The sequence below is a fragment of the Pimephales promelas genome, chromosome 24, assembly GCF_988280905.1.
Source record: "Pimephales promelas chromosome 24, fPimPro1.hap1.1, whole genome shotgun sequence".
NCBI lineage: Eukaryota > Metazoa > Chordata > Actinopteri > Cypriniformes > Leuciscidae > Pimephales > Pimephales promelas.
The window spans coordinates 20,329,546-20,349,674 of record NC_142792.1 but is presented as its reverse complement, the minus strand read 5'-3'; the positions used below and the strand labels follow the sequence as shown (position 1 = coordinate 20,349,674).

Here is a 20,129-nt window from a genome sequence, read left to right as displayed (position 1 = left end):
CTATGACTGTGGGTGAATGTCGGCATGTAGATTTGTTCAGGGCGTGACTCTTGTCAAATGTGTAAAATTTAGTGCAGATCTGGGCATTTACAGCCAAGTTACTACAACTTCCTGTTTCATGGCGAATCTTCGACGCCACGGACACGCCCATCGACGAAAACGCGCAGATAGCACAACTTTACATCGTCAATGCCTTTAGAAGGCACAGCAGAAATTTGAAGTCGATCCGACTAAATCCCTAGGAGGAGTTCGTTAAAGTACGGAGTCTGTAAATCGTCCAAAAATGGCCGCCAAATTCAAAATGGCGGACCTCCTGTCGAGTTTAGGGTATGGGTTCTTGAGGCTTTTTTGTGCGTCTTGATATGATACACGTCCCCACCAAATTTCGTGCATGTAGGTTGAACGTGGACGAGGGGCTAATTTTTTCCAATTTTCTAGGTGGCGCTAGCGTGCCATTTTGCCCCGCCCATCTGCGAAACCCACAAAATACGAAATTTTTCACCAGTCCTGACATGCGTGCAAAATTTGGTGAGTTTTTGAGCATGTTGCGGCCCCAAAAATGGCACTTACTTTGCAGAAAAAATAAAAAAAAATAAATAAATAAATAAATAAATAATCCTAACAGTTTCAATAGGGTCCTCGCACTGTTAGTGCTCGGGCCCTAAAAATAATCCTAACAGTTTCAATAGGGTCCTCGCACTGTTAGTGCTCGGGCCCTAAAAACAACGAAAACACAGTATTACTGTATTACAGAAACACAATTTAAGGCAGTGCAACAATGCAAATTCAAAACAAATATTCTTCATTTCTTTATGGAAAATTTTATATCTAACCTTTTTTTGATTTTTTTTTTTTCTTTTTTTTACATTTTGAGATTACATTCAAGCAGTTGTAGCTACATGATAATGAAAAATCTTGCAGTACCTGTGCGGCCCTCAAGGATCTCGGCACGCTGGTATGACCCGCTGTGAGTAGACAGCACCATCTTGTAAAGCCGGCCTGGTGTGAGCATAGAGAACACGTGTTCCCTAACTGTGCTGTTCAGATTCACAGCTGGTGACACCTGCGTGTCATTGAAGAGAATCTGAACCTCATAATTATCGACATCTCCTGGAGCAGACGTCCAGTTCACCCTCAAAAAACTGCTTCCACGCTCCATCAGGGACAAATTACCCACAGCACCCGGGACTGAAGAACACAAGAGTGAAATAAGATTCATTTCATTGTAGTCCACTGATCACATTGATTCAAAAGTTAAGTGGTGTTGTTGACATGACAGTGATTTGTGATCAGTAATATTATAGATTTTTAATGAGAGGTTGCAACAACATCAATGCTTGTTTCCTTATAATATGGTGAAGAGATACTCACATGTTCGTCCATGTATAGAGATTGTAGAGTTGTACTGCCCACTCCAAGTGCTGATGGTTACGGTGTAGAGACGTCCTGGAACCAAATCACTGAACAGACACTCGCTTTGTGTCTTATTGAGCTTCTGAGTTTGAAGACGTGTGCTGTTATACTCGATCGCCACTTCATAATAGTCATAATCCCCGGAGGCATGATTCCAGTAAACCTTCAGAAAGTCATCTCTGGCTGAGTGGATGGCGGTGGGGTTCTGGACCATGGATGGCCCTGAAAGAGTAAAAATGCAATTTCATTATTTTCATATTTTCAAAAATTATTATACCATAAACAATGTAAATATGAATTAATTTTTGATAATTAAATGGGTAACACAACTATTTTAAGGTGATGTAGTTACACATTACTAGATGTAGCCTACTTTCTATAGTAATAACAGTAAATTATGCATAATCACATGTAACTAACCCAAAACGAAACCCTCACTTTACTTAATTTATTGTTTACTTTATTTATTTATTTATTTTCACAGGGACAATGCACAATTAAGAGTAACTGCAGCTAATAATTGCAGTAATGAGATAGCTAACAGCTAATTTACATCTGCTGTTTCTGGGAATATACCGTGATATACTACCGTGATATATTAAGTACATGTAGAAAATTAATTTTACTCAATTCTTAATCAAATTACTTATTCAAGCTTCTTACGAATAAATCTGCAGCACTACACTCTGGTTAACATTAAAGTTGTTAATTAAAATAAATAAATCTAAAAAATCTTAACCGAAACCTCCTAAAAGATTAACCAGACTCAGACTTTGACATTAAATACAATGCAAAATGTTATGTGCAATGTAAATATTATGATTGTTAGGAGCAGGGAGGACAGGAAACCATAATTTCCTGACTTCTCTCTGTCTGGTATTGTCCTTAAGTACGTGATGAGGCTACTTAGGACATTTTTTAACTGTCAGGGTTATGTTCCGTTTAGTTTACTTTTGAGTTTCTGTTCGGTCCTCACTGTTTTCTTTGTGACAAGCTTAATCAGTTGCTATAGTCATTAATTGAGTTCCCCAAGTGTTGTGTGTTAATTTAATGATCTGAGTGTATTTAACCCCTCAAAGGTTTTCTTAGTTCTGTGTTCCGTGTCGTCTACTGTATGTAAAACGGGGTTGTGGTTTCCCTTGAGCTTCTTCTGTGTTCATCTGTGGATTATATTAATGACTTTTTCCTTTTGAGTTATTCGTCTTTGTGAGCTATTTTACTGCAGCTACGCGTGACAATAAATGACCTGTCTGTTGACTGGTCTGATAGCGAGGGGATTATTGAAGATGCCGAAGACAAAACGCTCCAATGTTTGGCTGCATTTCAAGTGTAAAATTACGCGTCAGAGCAAGTGTGCCGATTGTCTGAAGCCCATATAGAATCACGCCAATCCATTGATTGATGGCGAGGGCGCCGCCTTGACGGTCTTATGCCGTCATATTATATTAGCACGCTTTATCTGATTTTATTGTGCGAAATGATTTCCAGGCGATAGGGTAGAGTGGAGCTCAACTCTAGTCTACATTGATGGGCGGAGTAGTGGGAGTGGCCTGCGGAGCTGAGCATTGCAATGCACTATGGGGATTGTTGTCTACAATCCACAAGCACTAAAAAGTCATTTTCTGCCTTTTATCAGCCAAGAAGGACACAAATTATAAATTTATGATACTATTCTACTACATACAGTATATGACACACTTTCCATACATATTCATGTCTCCACCGGTGGAATTACCCTTTAAGAACTGACAACTCAGCCTGATCTCATGAAATGCGTCTCTACTGCACGCATTGTATTTATCTTGCCATTTATATGCAAAAATTAGTTTTTACGTGCATATGATATGCACTTTATGGCATGTAATACGCATGTACCCCACACCACTAATCCTACCCAAAGGGTTTTAAAACTAATATTCACATTTTTAAATTGCACAATAAATACAATGCTTGCTGTAGAGACGCAATTCATGAGATCGGGTTAGATAACAATGATATCTTACGTGTTCTCTCCTGTATAAACGTTTGGTTCCTGTAACTGCCGCTGTGTGTGGTGATGGAGATGGTGTACAGTCGGCCGGAAACCAGGCTTCTGAACACACACTCTGTTGTTGCTTTAGATGCAGAGTGTGTGTGTATGATCGTTTCCTTGTCCTTTAACACCACCATGTAATTGTCCACATCTCCTTCTGCTGCCTTCCACGACACATTCAAAAAGTCTGGACCACTGTTAGTGACGGCGATGTCAGAAACAGCAGCGGGCACTGAAAACCACAGAGAGATAATTAATATATATACATTTAGCGAAATAAACTTATAGTCAGCTCACTGTCAGATCTGCCTAGGTTATTTATACTATAGTAATATATAAAACGATGTATACCTGCTTGTGACATGCATAGCTAATAAGGTAAATTCCCAGACAGCAAACTGACATTGAATCAACGTGGAAATGACGTCTCTCATGACATTGAAACAACGTTGATTTTGCTCATCGAATTAACGTTGAACCAACGTCAGACGCGGCATTCTTCAAAGCTAAATGAAAATCGAAAATTGGTTTGCTTTCATAACGTTGAAACAACGCGTTGATTTCAAGTTGATTTTCCGTTAGTTTTGAAAGAATGACGCGTCTGACGTTGGTTCAACGTTAATTCGATGAGCAAAACAATGTCAGATCAACGTTGTTTCGATGTCATATTTCCTCGTTGATTCAATGTCAGTTTGCTATCTGGGTTATGTAAACAGAGTGAGTCAATACACCGAGTGCATTCATGTTGTGCTAGCTGTTGCGCAGTTTTTAATAAAAAGAACAGAAACGGAGCAACGCTAGTATCGCCTCGTCTGTATATGTCGCCCTAACATAACACAATGAAACGATGACCCAAGGTGCGGGAGTTTATTTAACAAGAAACAGGCAAGGGGCCCTATAACGATCTAAGCGCATGGTCTAAAGCACACGGCGCAAGTGCACTTAGTGTACGAATCCACGAATCCGCTAATTTAATGACGGGAAAAATGGTCGGCACGCACAGCAGGGTTGTCCCTATTCTCTTAATGAGCAATGGGTCTCTTTTGGAAGTAACGTGCAAGAAACCAATAAGTCTCATCCCCCATTCGCTGTAAAAGCCAGTTGCGTTCGCGCCATGGTGGATTTGCTATTTACATGATGGAATTTGCAAGGGGAAAGACTGAACACTTTTCCAGAGAGGAAATTAATCTTCTCGTGTGCAGGTAGACTATCTAGGGGACAAGCCAGATCCCACCATATCTTTAATTACACAATAATAATCTTTTACATTGTAATCATTTTACGCATGTGTACGCATGTTGTGTACCCACCTATAGGCGTACATTTACTAATGTGCCCATTAAATGACAAAAACAAAATACTGCACCATTGACTTTAGAACAGGTTTCAGTTGGTCAATGGCAAAGTCTACTTCAGTTTCTTCAAAATAGCAACACTCCAACAATGCAATTGAACACACCTGGTTTTCAGCTCAGCAAACCCATGGGCACACATAGCATTTGCTTTTTTTTAGCGCAGGACAATTCAAAACATAACTGTGTTGGGCTGAAACTCGCAAAAAACACATGCATTGTGCCCGGCGCCAGGTGTATGATAGGGCCCAAGTAGTTTGAGGTGAGTAAACGGGTAAGTATTAAAACAGACTTTGGAAAACTTAAATAACATAGGCTTGGATCGATCTAATCAAAACCAGTGACAGGTTACTCAAAACAATGAGTAACCTATCAGGTTACTTTTCAATAAACAGTCAACATGAACTTTAATCCATACTGCAAACTCAAACAGACTGCAGCTAAGCATCTCCAAGTAAACTCAAAATCTAAATGCGCAGGAAACTTTCAAGACCAACTCAGGTAAAGCGAGTGTACATGTGATAATTACATGTTGAATAAACTGAAATGTTTTTACAGAATTTTTTCATGAGGTGTATATTGTGTCTAGCTGCTGCAGATTGTGCAACTGTCTTCCATTGTTTGGGTCACTTCACAAGAGTTCATTAAACACTGGCTGGAAATAGAAAGAGCATTTGAGCCCAGCAGGATGTGTTTAAAATGACCTGCTCCTTTTATGCAGAGCTTCCTGAAATTCCACAAATCCCCTTTGTATTTAACTGTGAATAGTTTTGCGGAGACGTTGTTGTGAATTTAATGTGGGAAAATAGTTAGTGGAAAAATATGGTCAAGAATATGTGAGGAACAGTGGCGGCTGCTGGTCTTTCAAAGAGGGGAAGCTCTTCTTTTTTCTTCTTTTTTTTTAAACTCGACTGTCAGGTGTGGGGATGGTGAAAAGAGCGAGGACTCGATGGGCTTTATTTTATTGATAAAAACAACAAAAAAAAACAAGGGGAATAAATTGGGAGCAAAAAAGGCAGGTAACGAGGGAGGACAGGTGGGGCAAAATAACTAATAATCAGGAAACAAGATGGGAGTCACAATGACAGGAAAGCACATATGGCACAACAAACACATGACAAGCACAAGCCATGTGCTCATACCAAACATGACAAAAACACATGACCAATAAAACAAATTAAAAAGCAATTGTGCTCACACAAAATGAGACCTGAAGAACGATGAGAACACTCATAAGACACGTGTTCACACAGAACATGACAACATGAAAGCACACAGCTAGTTTAAAACACAAGCTACACAGCACAAGACAAAACATGACATGAAAGCACGCGGCCGATGTAAACACAAACCATGTGCTACACAATACACAACACACTGAACAGAGCGAACACGACAAGACAGAACGCTAACGTTACGCATGAGTACGACCATAACATAAGGTCATCCTGTGCACTCACAACCGAAAACAAACACGCGGAGAATGCATGTCCGAATCCCAACACAAAAGTGAAACCAAACTAGACAGATGTGCCGTGATTCAAACACCACGCCCGCACATGTAACAAGACACCTGACATCGACGGAAGAAATGTGGTAATTAGGTTGAACTGTGAAATATCTGATGAAAATTGCAAATACTAAGAAATATGTTACAGTAGTTCGTCTTTCGAGTAAAATACACACAAAATTCGCGACGAGACTGAGCACGAAGTCTTTAAACTAGCTTCCGCGTCAGCGATTTTTTTATTGGGTGAAATCACTGTCAATCAAAAGGAGATGCAATCCTCCAATCATCACGCGGACGCCAGGCCAGCCCACTTCCCTATTAACCCCAGAGACGCCCGGCGTCCGTGGGCGGGACATAATCGCAGCATTTATCCAATGACCGTCTACTTTAACAGCACTGAAAAAAACTGTTCAAAGCAGCCCCATTGAAGTCAATGGACGCCGAGCTTCAACGGGGAAATGCCATAGGAAAACGCATGCACTGTGACGGGCTACAGGAGGCGCTGCATGAGAAGGAGATCAAGTCAGCCGACCTGCTATTTGTTGCTTATTCTGAACGAACTCGTCTTCGAGATTACCGTGTTCTAACGCATTTTTACTCATTAAAATGTTAACACAATAGTACACATTTGATCATTATTTGTTTGACATTATAGGGGAAGCTGGGCTTCCCTTGCAGTCTTAAAGAAATCTCCACTGGTGAGGAAATATAAGTAAATAAAATGTATCAAAATATTTTTATATATTGGTTTTAAAATCTGCATTAGCAATTTATTTTACATAATACACGTTGCATATTCTGAAATAACTCATATAAACAAAACACAAGCCCAGTCAGTTCTCGAGGGGGCTGACTGTGAGCATTGCGAGAAGCGAGGAGTAGGACAGTTTGGTGTTCGCCCCCCAGGGTACGGGTCATGCTGCTGCACAACTTGGGGCTTGCAAATGGATCTGACAGCTGGGTTCGAGACAGGCCCAGCCCTCTCTCAGCCTTCACCTGCCAGATCCAGTGCCTTATCTCAGTGAGAAGCACGCGCTGTGGTTTCTTCTACCTGGGCTGAGGCACCAGTGCTGCGATTATCCAGTTCTGAGAGACTCGATGTTGTCAGCATTGATGCAGGGGATTTTGAGAATTCGTCATCTCATACTCCTGCTGATGAGGAGCTTATGGAGGTTGTGGCTCGTGCAATTGATAAATTATGTATAGATTAGCAAAACGCTTTGACAACAAAGTCCTGACGCCAAGGCCATCAGACTTCTGAGGGTGGTTCCCTCTGGAGAGGACCATAAAGCAGTCAGTTTGGTAGCTCCCTGCCGGTTCGCCGCTTCAGGGCATTGAGGTGCCTGCACATCTCAACGATCCTCTGAGGAGGATCATAGAACAGTCAGATTTCTTGGGGTCCTCACCATGGTGGTGACCCTGAGCAGGCTCTGGTTAGGGAGTTTGAAGTACTGTCTCTTCTACAAAAACAGCAGGGAGTCAGGGTTTTACAACCGTTACTTCATTGTTCCAAAGAAGGATGGGGGGGTTGCCTCCTATTCTAGATCTGTGCCAATTAAAACGCAGGGTTCAGAAACTCAAGCTCAAGATGCTTACACTCAAAAAGATCGTGTCACAGATTCAGTCCGAAGACTGGTTTGTCACGAAAGATGGGGTAAATGGGGTAAAATTGTGAAACAGTTTCAGAGACTGTTGGTTCTCATGGCAGCTGTGTCCAATGTAATAACTTTTGGTCTCCTGTACATGAGACCCCTGCAGTGGTGGCTCAGGACCAAGGACCATCAATTTCAAATGATCAAGGTTACGCGGCGATGCCTACATGCCTTAGTCATATGGAAGATACCTTGGTTCCTCACCCAAGGCACGGTTCTGGGGGCTTCTTATCGTTACGTAACACAAACGATGGATGCGAAGGAGAGGGGTTTGCTGGGACGGGGCCCGTCTGTTTCTAGTTGCCCCGTACTGGCCGACCCGAATTTGATTCTCAGACCTGGTGTCTCTTCTTGATGACTCTCCAATGGAGATTTCAATCAGGAGGGACCTACTGTCCCATGCAGGGGGCACGATTAATAACCCTCACCCGGAGTTGTGGAAACTGTGGGCTTGGCCCCTGAGGGGTACCAGCTCATAGAATCAGGTCTCTCAACCGAGGTCGTGGAGACCATACACGAGAAGACTGTATGCACTGAAATGGAAACTATACTCTGCAGGTTGCGGAGGACACTTAACTGCCTCTTAACCTCTTAACTGCCCTGTTGGTATAGTAATCAATTATCTACAAGAACGCTTCTCTCCTTCCATCTTAAAGGTGAATGTGGTGGCTATATCTGCTTACCACTCTCCTCTGAGTGGTGCATCATTGGGGAAATATCCTTTCATGTCTCATTTTCTTCATGGCACCTTGAGGCTCAGGCCTGCACTGTGCACTAGAGAACCGGCTTAGGATTTGGCCTAGATTTTGCTCCCTTTGACCCAATTGAAGAGGTTTCAGAAAAGTTCCTTCCACTAAAATCTTTATTTCAACTTGCTATTTCTTCTGTTAAGAGAATTGGAGATTTGCAAGCCTTGTCGGTTGCTCCTTCATGCTTAGAATTTGCACCTGGTATGGTGAAAGGCTTTCTTCACCCTAGGCCGGGTTATATTCCTAAAGTCCGACTAATGTTGCGGGCCCGATAGTGCTGCAGGCTTTCTGTCCCCCACCTTTTAATACATCAGGAAAAACTTAATCTGCTGTTCCCTGTGCAGGCTTTGGATGCCAACGTACATAGAGCTGCCCTGTGGTGTAAATCGAATCAACTGTTCGTCTGTTTCGAGTCATCAAGAAAAGGTTACCAAGCAGAAGATGAGCAAGTGGGTAGTCAAGGCATCTCACTTGCTTATGAAGTGGCTGGTCAGCCTTCATCTTTGGCTGTCAGGGCCCATTCTACCAGGAGTATGGCTGCCTCAAAGGCTTTATAATTAGGGTTTTCCTGACCTTCATGACATCTGGGTTGCGGCAGGCTGGTCCTTGCCTTATGCATTTGTTAGTTTTTACGATTTGGATCGATGCTTCACCCCAAGGTCTAGGATGCTTGCTTCTTAGTGTGTGCAATGATTTCACACACAGAACAGAATTTGCTATTATGACGTTGTGGGTATAGCGTTCCCACAGCATCTTGACGCAGCTCGACTTTCCTTGAAAGGCGAAAGGGCAGGTTACATATGTAACCCTGGTTCCCTGAAGAGGCCACACTACCTGCATGCCTGTGATCGACTTGTTTCGACCTAACAGAAGATAGGGCTGTCTGTTTTCAGGTGTGTTTTATAGTAGTGTCCTGGTCTATGACGTCACACCATTGGACTAATTATACACGTGCTTCACAGCACAATCACGCAGAGGCTTTCCCACAGCGTCTCGACCCAGGGTTACATGCGTAATCTGAGACGTTTTTGTTAAATGGGTTAACACATAAAAAAAGGATTGCCGTATATAATGTGGAAATAATTATTTTTAATAATACACAACTAATTAAAAAAATTTTATGGAATGCATTTGAATCTCAATATAGTGTAGAATAGGCATCAAAAACCGACCAGCTCAACAAGAGAGTGCATTTTAACAATGGATAGAGTATACTTGTTTTTTGTACACTTTTAAACAATGCATTATTTTGAGTAATGTTTATTTCAATCCGTTTTAGCTGTTTTTAAAATACTTTCACATGGAATTGTACCTGTACGGCATTCAGCCTCAGCTAGCTTGGAGGTCTGTGATCCGCTGACAGTGGTAACCATTAACTTGTGTAAAGCACCAGGTCTGAGGAATGGGAGCAGGGTGGAGGTTGTGATTGCTGAAACAGAAATGTTGTGCACCATCTGTTCGACCCGTAACAGCAGCAAGTGGTACAAATCCAGATCCCCAAGTGGTTTCTCCCAGCTTGCATTCAGACTGTCTGTTTTTCCATTGTTACTTAGCTTCAGGTGATTCACCTTTAAAGGTACTGAGAACACACAATTTAATTACAATTAGATTCTTTAAATATAACATTTCCTTTAATAATATAAAAACACTGTTAATAAAATAATAATAATAATAAAACTTTATTTTATATAGTGCCTTTAAAAGTAGTATCTCAAAGCACTTTACATAAAAAATAATGGAATTAGACAGACACAACAGTCTAGGCAATAAGAACTAAACAAGCAATAAAATAAAAGGCAAATAAAATAACAATCACAGTGATCACACAGTCACATAAAAGCCACCCTAAAAAAGTACGTTTTAAGGGAGGATTTAAAAACTCTAAGTGATTCTGCATTTCTAATCTCAGAGGGCAGGGAATTCCACAATTTTGGAGCTAAAGAAGAAAAAGCCCGATCACCCATAGTTTTTAGCCGTGTTGTTTGGACGGTTAAAAGACCAGCTTCAGAAGATCGCAAAGCACGTGTAGGAGAGTAGGGGGTTAAGAGCTCACGCAAATATTGAGGGGCCAAGTTATTCAGGGCCTTATAACTGAGCATGAGAATTTTAAAATCAATACGAAAACTGACTGGAAGCCAGTGCAATTTTTCCAGGATTGGTGTAATGTGTTCCCTTGCACTGGTCCCAGTCAGAATTCTAGCAGCCGAATTTTGAACCAACTGTAATTTACTTAGGGTAGCTTTAGAAACCCCAGCCAGCAAAGCATTACAATAATCAATTCTTGAAAAAACAAAAGTATTGATTAACTTTTCAGCCACAGAGAATGTCAACAAAGAACGTAATTTGGCAATGTTTCTGAGATGAAAAAATGATGTTTTGACTGTGTTACGAACATGATGGTCAAATGTTAAATTGGCGTCAAATATTACCCCCAGATTTTTTAGTTTAGTTTGTAATTTCAAAGCTGAGCCATCCATACTTAAAGTTATGGACTCTGCTTTACGCAACTGATGAGGTGAACCAATAAGCATCACTTCAGTCTTATCACTGTTCAGACAGAGAAAGTTTTCAGACATCCATTTCCTAATCTCAGTAAAACACTGAGAAATATAAGACACAGGCATATTGATATCAGGTTTTGAATGTAAATAGATCTGAGTGTCATCGGCATAAAAGTGAAAATTAAGACCAAGAGTTCTTAAAAGTTGCCCAAATGGAAAAATGTAAATACTAAAAAGTAACGGGCCCAAAACTGATCCCTGGGGAACACCAGAGCGCACCACACCGACCTCGGACTTGTAATCACCCATCACAACAAACTGCTTGCGATCAGAGAGATAGGACTTAAACCAATTTAATGCAGAATCAGAAACTCCAAAAATGGTCTCTAAGCGATTGATTAAAATCGAATGATCTATAGTGTCAAAAGCGGCACTAAGATCAAGAAGAATCAGTATAGATAGACGGCCAGAATCAGATGCCATTAACAAATCATTAGTCACTTTGACCAGTGCTGTCTCAGTGCTGTGCAGTTTCCGAAATCCAGACTGAAGTGGCTCAAAAAGATCATTAGCAGAAAGATGAGACAGTAGTTGAGAAGCCACTGTTTGTTCTAAAATTTTGGCGAGGAATGGAAGATTAGAGATGGGTCGAAAATTATTCAGATTATCAAAGTCCGTGTTGTTAGTTTTTGGTACAGGGGTGACAGCAGCAGTTTTAAGTGCAGCTGGCACAACACCAGTGCACAGGGAGTTATTGATAATTCTCAAAACAAAGGGAGAGAGGGAATCAAAACATGATTTAAAAAGGCAAGCTGGTATAGGATCAACTCTAGAAGTTGAGGCTTTCAGTTTTGAAACCGTATTACACAGAGACTGGGAATCATGAATTGCAAAATTAGAGAGCGAGACACCAGAAAATGCAAATGTATCTGAAGAGGAGGCAGCAATGGTATGAGTGGCAACAATGTGGTTTCGAATATTGTCAATTTTGGTGCTAAAAAACTCCAAAAACATATTACAAAGGTGAGTTGAAGCAGGAACATTAGAGACGCTGTGATTTTTAAGCAGCTTGTTGATTGAGTGAAACAGTTTTTTGGGGTTTCTCTGATTGCTGAGAATTATATGAGAAAGATAAACAGATCTTGCTGACACAATTTCAGACTTATATTTGAATAAGCTGTCTTTCCAGGCCTGGTGATGAACAGCTGGTGATGTTCTGTTTGTTAACATTTGTTAATGCATTGAAATTGAATATTATTGTTAATATGTTTTTCATTTACAAATATATTACTGTTCATTGTAAATTGATGATTGTTCGTAATGCATTAACTAGCTTTTTAGATTTTTTGTTCACTATGTGTATTACCTGTCTTAAAACATTTTCCAAAGAAGAAAAAAATAGAAAATCGTCAGTTTCATTAGACATAACCTAGACCTTCAGAAAGTTCTTGTTTTAAACGAGTAATCTTTCTTAGAAAATGGCAAGATAGCCTTACATGTTCTTCCCTTTATTGTAGCAGAACTATTTATGTTCTGTGTGATGGTGGTTACAGTAATGTCGTACAGACGACCAGGCGTGAGGACATTAAAGGTGCACTCTCTCATGTCACGGCTCAAGGTGCGTGTCTGAATAACTGTAGACATGTTGCTTTGGAAAAGCTGAATGACGTAACCATTACGGGATGATGAGCCAGAGGCATGAGTCCACAGAGCGCTTAGGGAGGTCTCATCTGAGTGACGAATGTGCAGTTCCGATACTGGTGGAAGACCTGAAAAGAAAAAGACCAACAACAAAAGAAAGATGTTACATAACCCAACATACAACTGGAAATAATGCTATTTATGTTATGAACACCAAGTGCACGGTGCAAATTATATGTGAACATTGCACCGTGCACTTGTGGAATTTGAAATTTAGTCCTGAACTTCAGGTGTTTTGAGGGGCTTGCTTATAATATTAAAAATAATTATAATGGACAGTAGGCAAATTTAAAACAGGTTTAATGTGTCTTCTCATGCTTGTATTTGAGATCATTTATAGTTATTGAGAGTATTGACAAATGGTTACCTATTTCCCCCTGGTAATAGACAGTATTAGCCAGGCCACCGTTTTCAACACTGACTGCCATGCTGTACACTCTGCCAGGCTGCAGATGTAACCCTGACAAGAGTATTTCTTTTGCCATTCTTTCCACAGTTTGGTTAACCAGGATTTCACTTCCATTTGACAGCACCACACGGATGTGCTCCCATTCTCCAGGAGGAAGTGTCCAAGTGATCTTTAGCAAGCTACGATCCAACAGATTCTCCATCATCAGATCTGACACCTTCCCTGGTTCTATAGGGAAAAACAATGTTCAATACAAGAGATAAAATCTAACTACAAACTATACATAGTTAGTATAATTATATAATAATAAGAAACATAGTAAAATATTATCTCTATAATTAAATAATTTTATATATTTACAAGAGGCCTTTAAAAATCCTTTGGGGCAACACTGTTTTCAACTAGAAACAGAAAACCTTTTATGCATTTATGCCTTTCATGCATTCATTTACATGACAAAAGTGTTTTGGGGGCCAGAAAATGCAAACTTTTGAAAATGGGTTTCAAAACATGCAAATTTGTGAAAATGGTGAAGTCATGTGCATGCTTATTATGTGTTCAGAATAGGCACGTAGTGTTTATTTACAAAGTGACATCTGCAACTATTGGCCAGAGGTGCGATGTAACGATGTAACTCGCTGCTTCACTACCATAGTATGATGCATCTTTAGAGAAATCAATGAGCTAGTCGCGACTGTTTCCTGAAACCCATTGTTGCAAAGTATCGTTCAACCATGTTGGTTTCGCACATGGTGGAGTAATAACTACTTTTAATGAAACTGTTTGAGATCCAATTAACACTAGATTTGTTAACATAAATTACAGACATGTCATCTGAGGACTATTTTGTTCTCAGTTATTTTGCTTTATTACCAGACTCAATATTTGGCTCGTTCTTACATAGTAGTAAGATGTCCTTTCTCTGAAGGACATCATCGGGAACCCATGCATAGGGAGGCAAGGACTCGGGTCTGCCCACTTCCAGCAGTGGGGTAAAGCAGACCCAAAGGCAAAGGAGGGACATGATCCAAGCCGAGGTCCGACACCTGGAGGAAGAAAGGCGCATGTCCAAGGCTGTCGAACTTGGAGTACAGGGTGCCTGGACAAAGTGGGACCTGCCGAAGCGGAAGATCACGTGGCCTGAGATCTGGAGACTGGAGCCCTTTCGCATCTCCTTCTTGCTGCGCTCTGTGTACGACACCCTTCCATCACCAACAAACCTCCACAGGTGGGGAATGAGGGACGACCCACTGTGTAGGCTATGCGGAGAGAGGGGAACAATGGCGCACATATTGGCAGGATGCAAAACAGCCCTTAGCCGAAGAAGATGCAGGTGGCGCCATGACAAGGTTCTCTGTGAACTGGCTGACATCCTGGAGCGGGAGAGGCAGAAAAAGCGCCAGTCCAGTGCAAGGCCAGTATCAGCCATTCAGTTCATCAGAGAAGGGGAGAAACCACCAGCCCCCAAGAGGAGGGAAAAGAGCCTCTTGCAAGTAGCACAGTCCTGGGAGATGAGGGTGGACCTGGGAAGGAAACTAGTCTTCCCCCAGGTTGTGCAGACATCACTGAGGCCGGACATGGTCTTATGGTCCGAGGAGGGTAGGAAGATAATCTTGATCGAACTGACGGTCCCTTGGGAAGACGGGTGCGAGGAGGCCTATGAGCGGAAAGCCACTAAGTATCAGGACCTCGTTGAGCAGTGCAGGGCCAAAGGGTGGCAGACCTGGCTATTCCCGGTGGAGGTCGGGTGCAGGGGCTTCCCTGTGCAGTCGGTGTGGAAGACACTCACAGCTCTGGGTATAGCAGGAAGGGAGAGAAAGGCAGCTGTCCGTAGGTTGGGTGAGGCAGCAGAAAGAGCGTCTTGCTGGCTCTGGAATAGAAGGGAGGAGTTGAGCTGGGGGCCAGGAGGAGGTGGGCAGTGACAGGCCACCACTGCCGACCCGCCAACTGGAGGGTGTTGTGGTTCAGGGTCGAAACACCCGGTGAAGGTTGGATGCTACCTGATGACATCTTCTCCTGGCCGCAAGCTACAGTCATGCACTACAGTCAGTGACTGAGTAGATAGCATCTGTAAAGATGTATCCAATAGTAGAGCATGTTCGCACATGCGCACTCTTCAAACAGGGTACTTCAACTCTTTTGACAAACTAAAAGACGTAAATAACATTTATATGTATTCTAAATAAAAGGCACCGGTTGTACCGAATGTCAGCTTGATTATTTTGCTCAAGATAAGAATTTATTACCTCCAAATGTCATGCAATATAGAAACTATGCCTCTAACCACATGTCGAGAGCTGTCGTTCAAACCAAATTTGCGATGCTGTTTGTGAATGTTCGTTGGAATGATGGTTTCGGGAAACACCGACTTGTTGAACTATGTTGATAACGACGGAACTTGCGACCATATTTGGCTAACGATGCTTTTGGGAAACGCACCCCTGGCTGACTAATACAGTCATTTTTGCGGATCTGTGTGAACGGTGATCATTTTGACAATGTTGTCGTCTATACATCTGTACATTCCAGGATTTTTCTCCTTATAATGGACTTCCATGGGAACCAGGTCCAACCGAGGTCCAAACGACAGTTAATAACAGTTTCAGATGCAGCTTCAAATGTCTTTAAACGACACCAAACGATGAATAAGGGTCTTATCATGCGAAACGATCGGTTATTTCAAAGCTTATTCCAAAAATGTAACTTTTCTAAGGACAAATGCTAGCCTTGTAATATATTGTGAGGCGCGTTTGTAACGTCACGTAATACGTAATTACGTTCAAAAGGTCACGGGCGACGTAGCCGGAAGTACAGAATCAAAATCGTCCGACATCGTTGTTTTACCTTTTAATTCCTTTTTTGTAAACGCCGTTTGAGTTAGTTTTCACGTTCAACCTATGCGTTTAACTTGTAAACACTCTGACTCTGTACTTCTGGCTACGTCGCCCGTGACCTTTTGAACGTAATTACGTATTACATGACGTTGCAAACGCGCCTCACAGAATGGAGAAAGGCTAGCATTTGTCCTTAGAAAAGTTACATTTTTGGAATAAGCTTTGAAATAACTGATCGTTTCGCATGATAAGACCCTTATTCATCGTCTGGTGTCGTTTAAAGACATTTGAAGCTGCATCTGTAACTGTTATAACTGTCGTTTGGACCTCGGTTGGACCTGGTTCCCATGGAAGTCCATTATAAGGAGAAAAATCCTGGAATGTTTTCATCAAAAACCTTAATTTCTTTTCGACTGAGGAAAGAAAGACATGGACATCTTGGATGATATGGGGGTGAGTAAATTATCAGCAAAAGTTTTTTCAAAAGTGAACTAATCCTTTAAATTGTTTGTTTAAAATAGAAGGCTGGAGAGTCGGGCAGGAAACACTTACCCTTTGTTTGTTTGGAGATGTGATTTTTTTATTCTCTCTTTTAAGAGCTCTTTAAATAACAATATATATATATATATATATATATAGTGCCATTGACTTTAGACAATGTATCAGGTTGTCAATGGTCAGGTTGTCAGTCTATTTCTGTTGCCACAAAATAGCAACGTGCCAACAGTGTGCCTGAACACACCTCGTTTCAGTTTCAGATGTAAAAATGATAACTGTGTCGAGCTGAAAATAGCAAAAAATCTAGCATTGTGTTGCGCTGGATGTATGATAGGCCCCTTATGTTTTAATCTGTCTGTTTTGTCCCCGACTCCCCTTTCGACTTCTGTCCTGATTCAGGCCCCGTTTACACGAAGGGAAAATGCAGATATTTCCCTGCGGTTTGGCCTGTCATTTACACGAAAACCCCGTTTTTATCACAGAAAACGATTATTTCTAAAAACTCCGGCCAAAGTGGAGATTTCTGAAAACGCCGATTATGTGTTGTCGTGTGAACTGGGAGAAACGGGGTTTTAGGTTCTCTCTTATCGATTCTGAGGATTTTGATTGGTTTGCATGGCTTTATCCTTAACCCCTATACTGCCAATAGGTTTGGCATAGTTATGATGGCGCTCGATGGCATATTTATGCGGGTGTGTGAACAATGTTATTTTTGAAAACGGAGAGGGAGAAAATATTCGTTTCGCTAAATACCCGGCTTTGTGTAAACGTGGCTTCAATGAGAGGGCCTATGGGCAGGTCACTCTGATTTTGACACAACACAAGCCCAATATACTCACAGCATTAGGTAATTAACTAAAACATTTTGCTTAGGTATACAAAAATAAGTTCAAAATAGCAGCAGTATTCTATTAGCGAATATCCCAATGCCTTCCTCTGCTGGGATGATGAATATGTAAATGTGATTAATATGTAAAAGCTTGTAACACCCCTCTTTCTTCCTCTGGTGTTACTCTGAGGAGGTTCAACAGAATTTCGACTGGTACTGAAATAAAACCACTTCACTCAACAAATATAAATTTTTCTATTTTATTTCACACGTGCCTATAATTGCCCCAACAATAAACAATATAAAGAAACCAACAGTCTTTGTCTCCTTGTAAATCAAACCACCATATAGACAACTTATCATCAGTGTCCAGCCTTTGGAGGAGTTGAAATGAGGATGGTGAATGAATGAGTATGACCCAGTGGATTTTTGAGATCGACGCAATGATATTATCCAATTATCCAGTATGAGTATGAGGTGAAGATTGAAAAGTTGGTGCCTTTGCTACAATGTACTGAAATCCAGCTTCCAACATCTCTTTTCCAGTAGACATGAAATAGATCAGCCAAACGAAGCAAAACAACAAGAGTGGGTTGACACTATGGTGATTAGTGTCTAATCATAACAAGTCCTTTCTACAAAAGAAAACAAAACAGCTAACATCAGACCTTTTTCCATTACAATTACATCCAGCGATTTGCAGTTATTATATACTCACATTTGAGCATAAACTCATTGAGTTCTCAAACCAGGACTTCAAATGGGTAAAGCAGGTAGCAAACAAGAAGAACCATGCGGTTTCCCTCTACCAAACTGAACTGACTTCTTCAATGGTTATCAGGCTTATATCTAGTAGCCACCACTCACTAGTGCCCTCACATGGCAATTAGAGGTACTACTTGACCCAGGTAACTTTCCTGATAAGTCAGAAAGTACAAACTAAAAACTCATGTAACATTTAAACCGTTACATACCCCTCCCCAAGGTCTAAAAATTTGACCCATGGAAAATTTTTAAATTCTGGGTATGATAAGTGTCTACCTGAACAGGTTCCGTCAACATGGTTACCTTGTAGTTTACAGGACCTAGCTTTTTCATAATCTTAGCTGGACCTTTCCATTTAGGTGAGATCTTAGCCATGAAAGCATCATCTGCACTAGAAAGAGGATGCGTCCGCACCCATACTAAATCCCCTTCATTGAAATTTTGAGCTCTTGTCTTGAGGTTGTAGTACTTTTTTTGTTTAGTTTGTGCCTTCTCTACATTCTCTCTTACGGAGTCATACAGAATCTTTTGACGTTCCAGTATACTATAAGCTGGTTGGTCTGGATCTGGTGGATTCTGTAAGGCTCTCTGCAGAGGACCTTTCAGTTGTCGTCCTAGGGCTATCTCAGCTGGTGAATACCCTGTACTCTCATGCCATGCGGTATTTAGCGCAAATCTGAACTCGCATAACCACTGATCCCAGGTACGGTGGTTTTGTTCGACATACGTGGCAATCATAGTTTTCAAATTCCGGTTGACTCGCTCAGTGAGATTTGACTGAGGATGGTATGCAGTGGTGAGTTTTTGTGTTACTTGCCACTGCTTACATAATTGAGCCAAGAGGTTTGAGGTGAATTGTGCACCTCTATCGGACACGATGAAAGCTGGTGTTCCCCATCTTGTGAAAATCTCCTCTATCAGAATTCGCACAATTGTTGTAGACTTAGCAGCTCTCATTGGGAAAACCTCTACCCATTTAGTAAAATAGTCTACTATAACAAGGAGGTAACTATTCTGGCGGGTGCTTCGTGGGAATGGTCCCATGATGTCCATGCCAAGCATATATCCCGGCTCAACAATGGGCACACTTTGTAGTCCGCCTGCCGGTTTTAAGTTAGTGGGCTTATGCTGTTGACATTTCTCACACTTTTTGCAGTGCTGCCATACGTCAGTTCGGACTGATGGCCAGTAAGCAAATTCCAAAAGACGCATCAGAGTTTTAAATTTACCCAAGTGACCACTCAGAGGACTGTCATGTGCATAAGTTAACATTACTTCCTTCAACTTTGCGGGGACTACAATTTGCAGTCTTTGGCCTTCTTTAGAGTCTGGAACACTCCTAAATAAAATCTCATTTTTAAGGAGGTAGTGCGTTCTCTTAAGATCTGTGGTTTTCTGGCTCTTGGCTTTATCCATGATGTCTTTGTACTCTGGGTCTTTTTTCTGTTCATCGGCAATTTGAGACAAGTCCAACGGCAGATCCCAAGAGACAGAAGTAAAACCTCGCTTAGCTGGTGTGTGTAACAACACAGCCGGGGATTCAGCTGCATCTCTCCTAGAAAAGGCATCAGGCACTACATTACATTGTCCTCTCCGATACCGTACAGTAAAGTGATACCCTTGCAATCTGATCGTCCATCTTTCCAGTCTGGATGAGGGTTTTGGATGCTGGAACAGCCAAACTAAGGATGCATGATCAGTGATCACCTCAAAAGCTCTGCCTTCTAGGTAATGGTGCCACTTCTCTACAGCCCACACTACTGCTAAACATTCCTTTTCTGATGCAGAATAGGACTTCTCTGCACCTCTGAGCAACCGGGAAGCATATGCGATTACTCTCTCTTGACCATCCACCTCTTGTGTTAAGACAGCTCCTAAGCCTAC

At 41.4% G+C, this 20,129-nt stretch overlaps 1 protein-coding gene across 2 annotated transcripts in view; it reads right to left on the bottom strand.

Annotated features, from left to right (window-relative positions):
- ptprb (protein tyrosine phosphatase receptor type b) overlaps positions 1–20,129 on the bottom strand; it is a 75,756-nt gene that overhangs the window by 41,692 nt on the left and 13,935 nt on the right. For both annotated transcript variants that reach the window (XM_089127114.1, XM_089127113.1), the window contains exons 5-10: positions 13,278–13,547; positions 12,706–12,978; positions 10,021–10,287; positions 3,417–3,677; positions 1,372–1,635; positions 925–1,188 (exon numbers count right to left, since the gene is read on the bottom strand). In XM_089127114.1, coding sequence (XP_088983240.1) covers positions 925–1,188; positions 1,372–1,635; positions 3,417–3,677; positions 10,021–10,287; positions 12,706–12,978; positions 13,278–13,547 — 1,599 coding nt within the window. The remainder of the gene's footprint in view (positions 1–924; positions 1,189–1,371; positions 1,636–3,416; positions 3,678–10,020; positions 10,288–12,705; positions 12,979–13,277; positions 13,548–20,129) is intronic.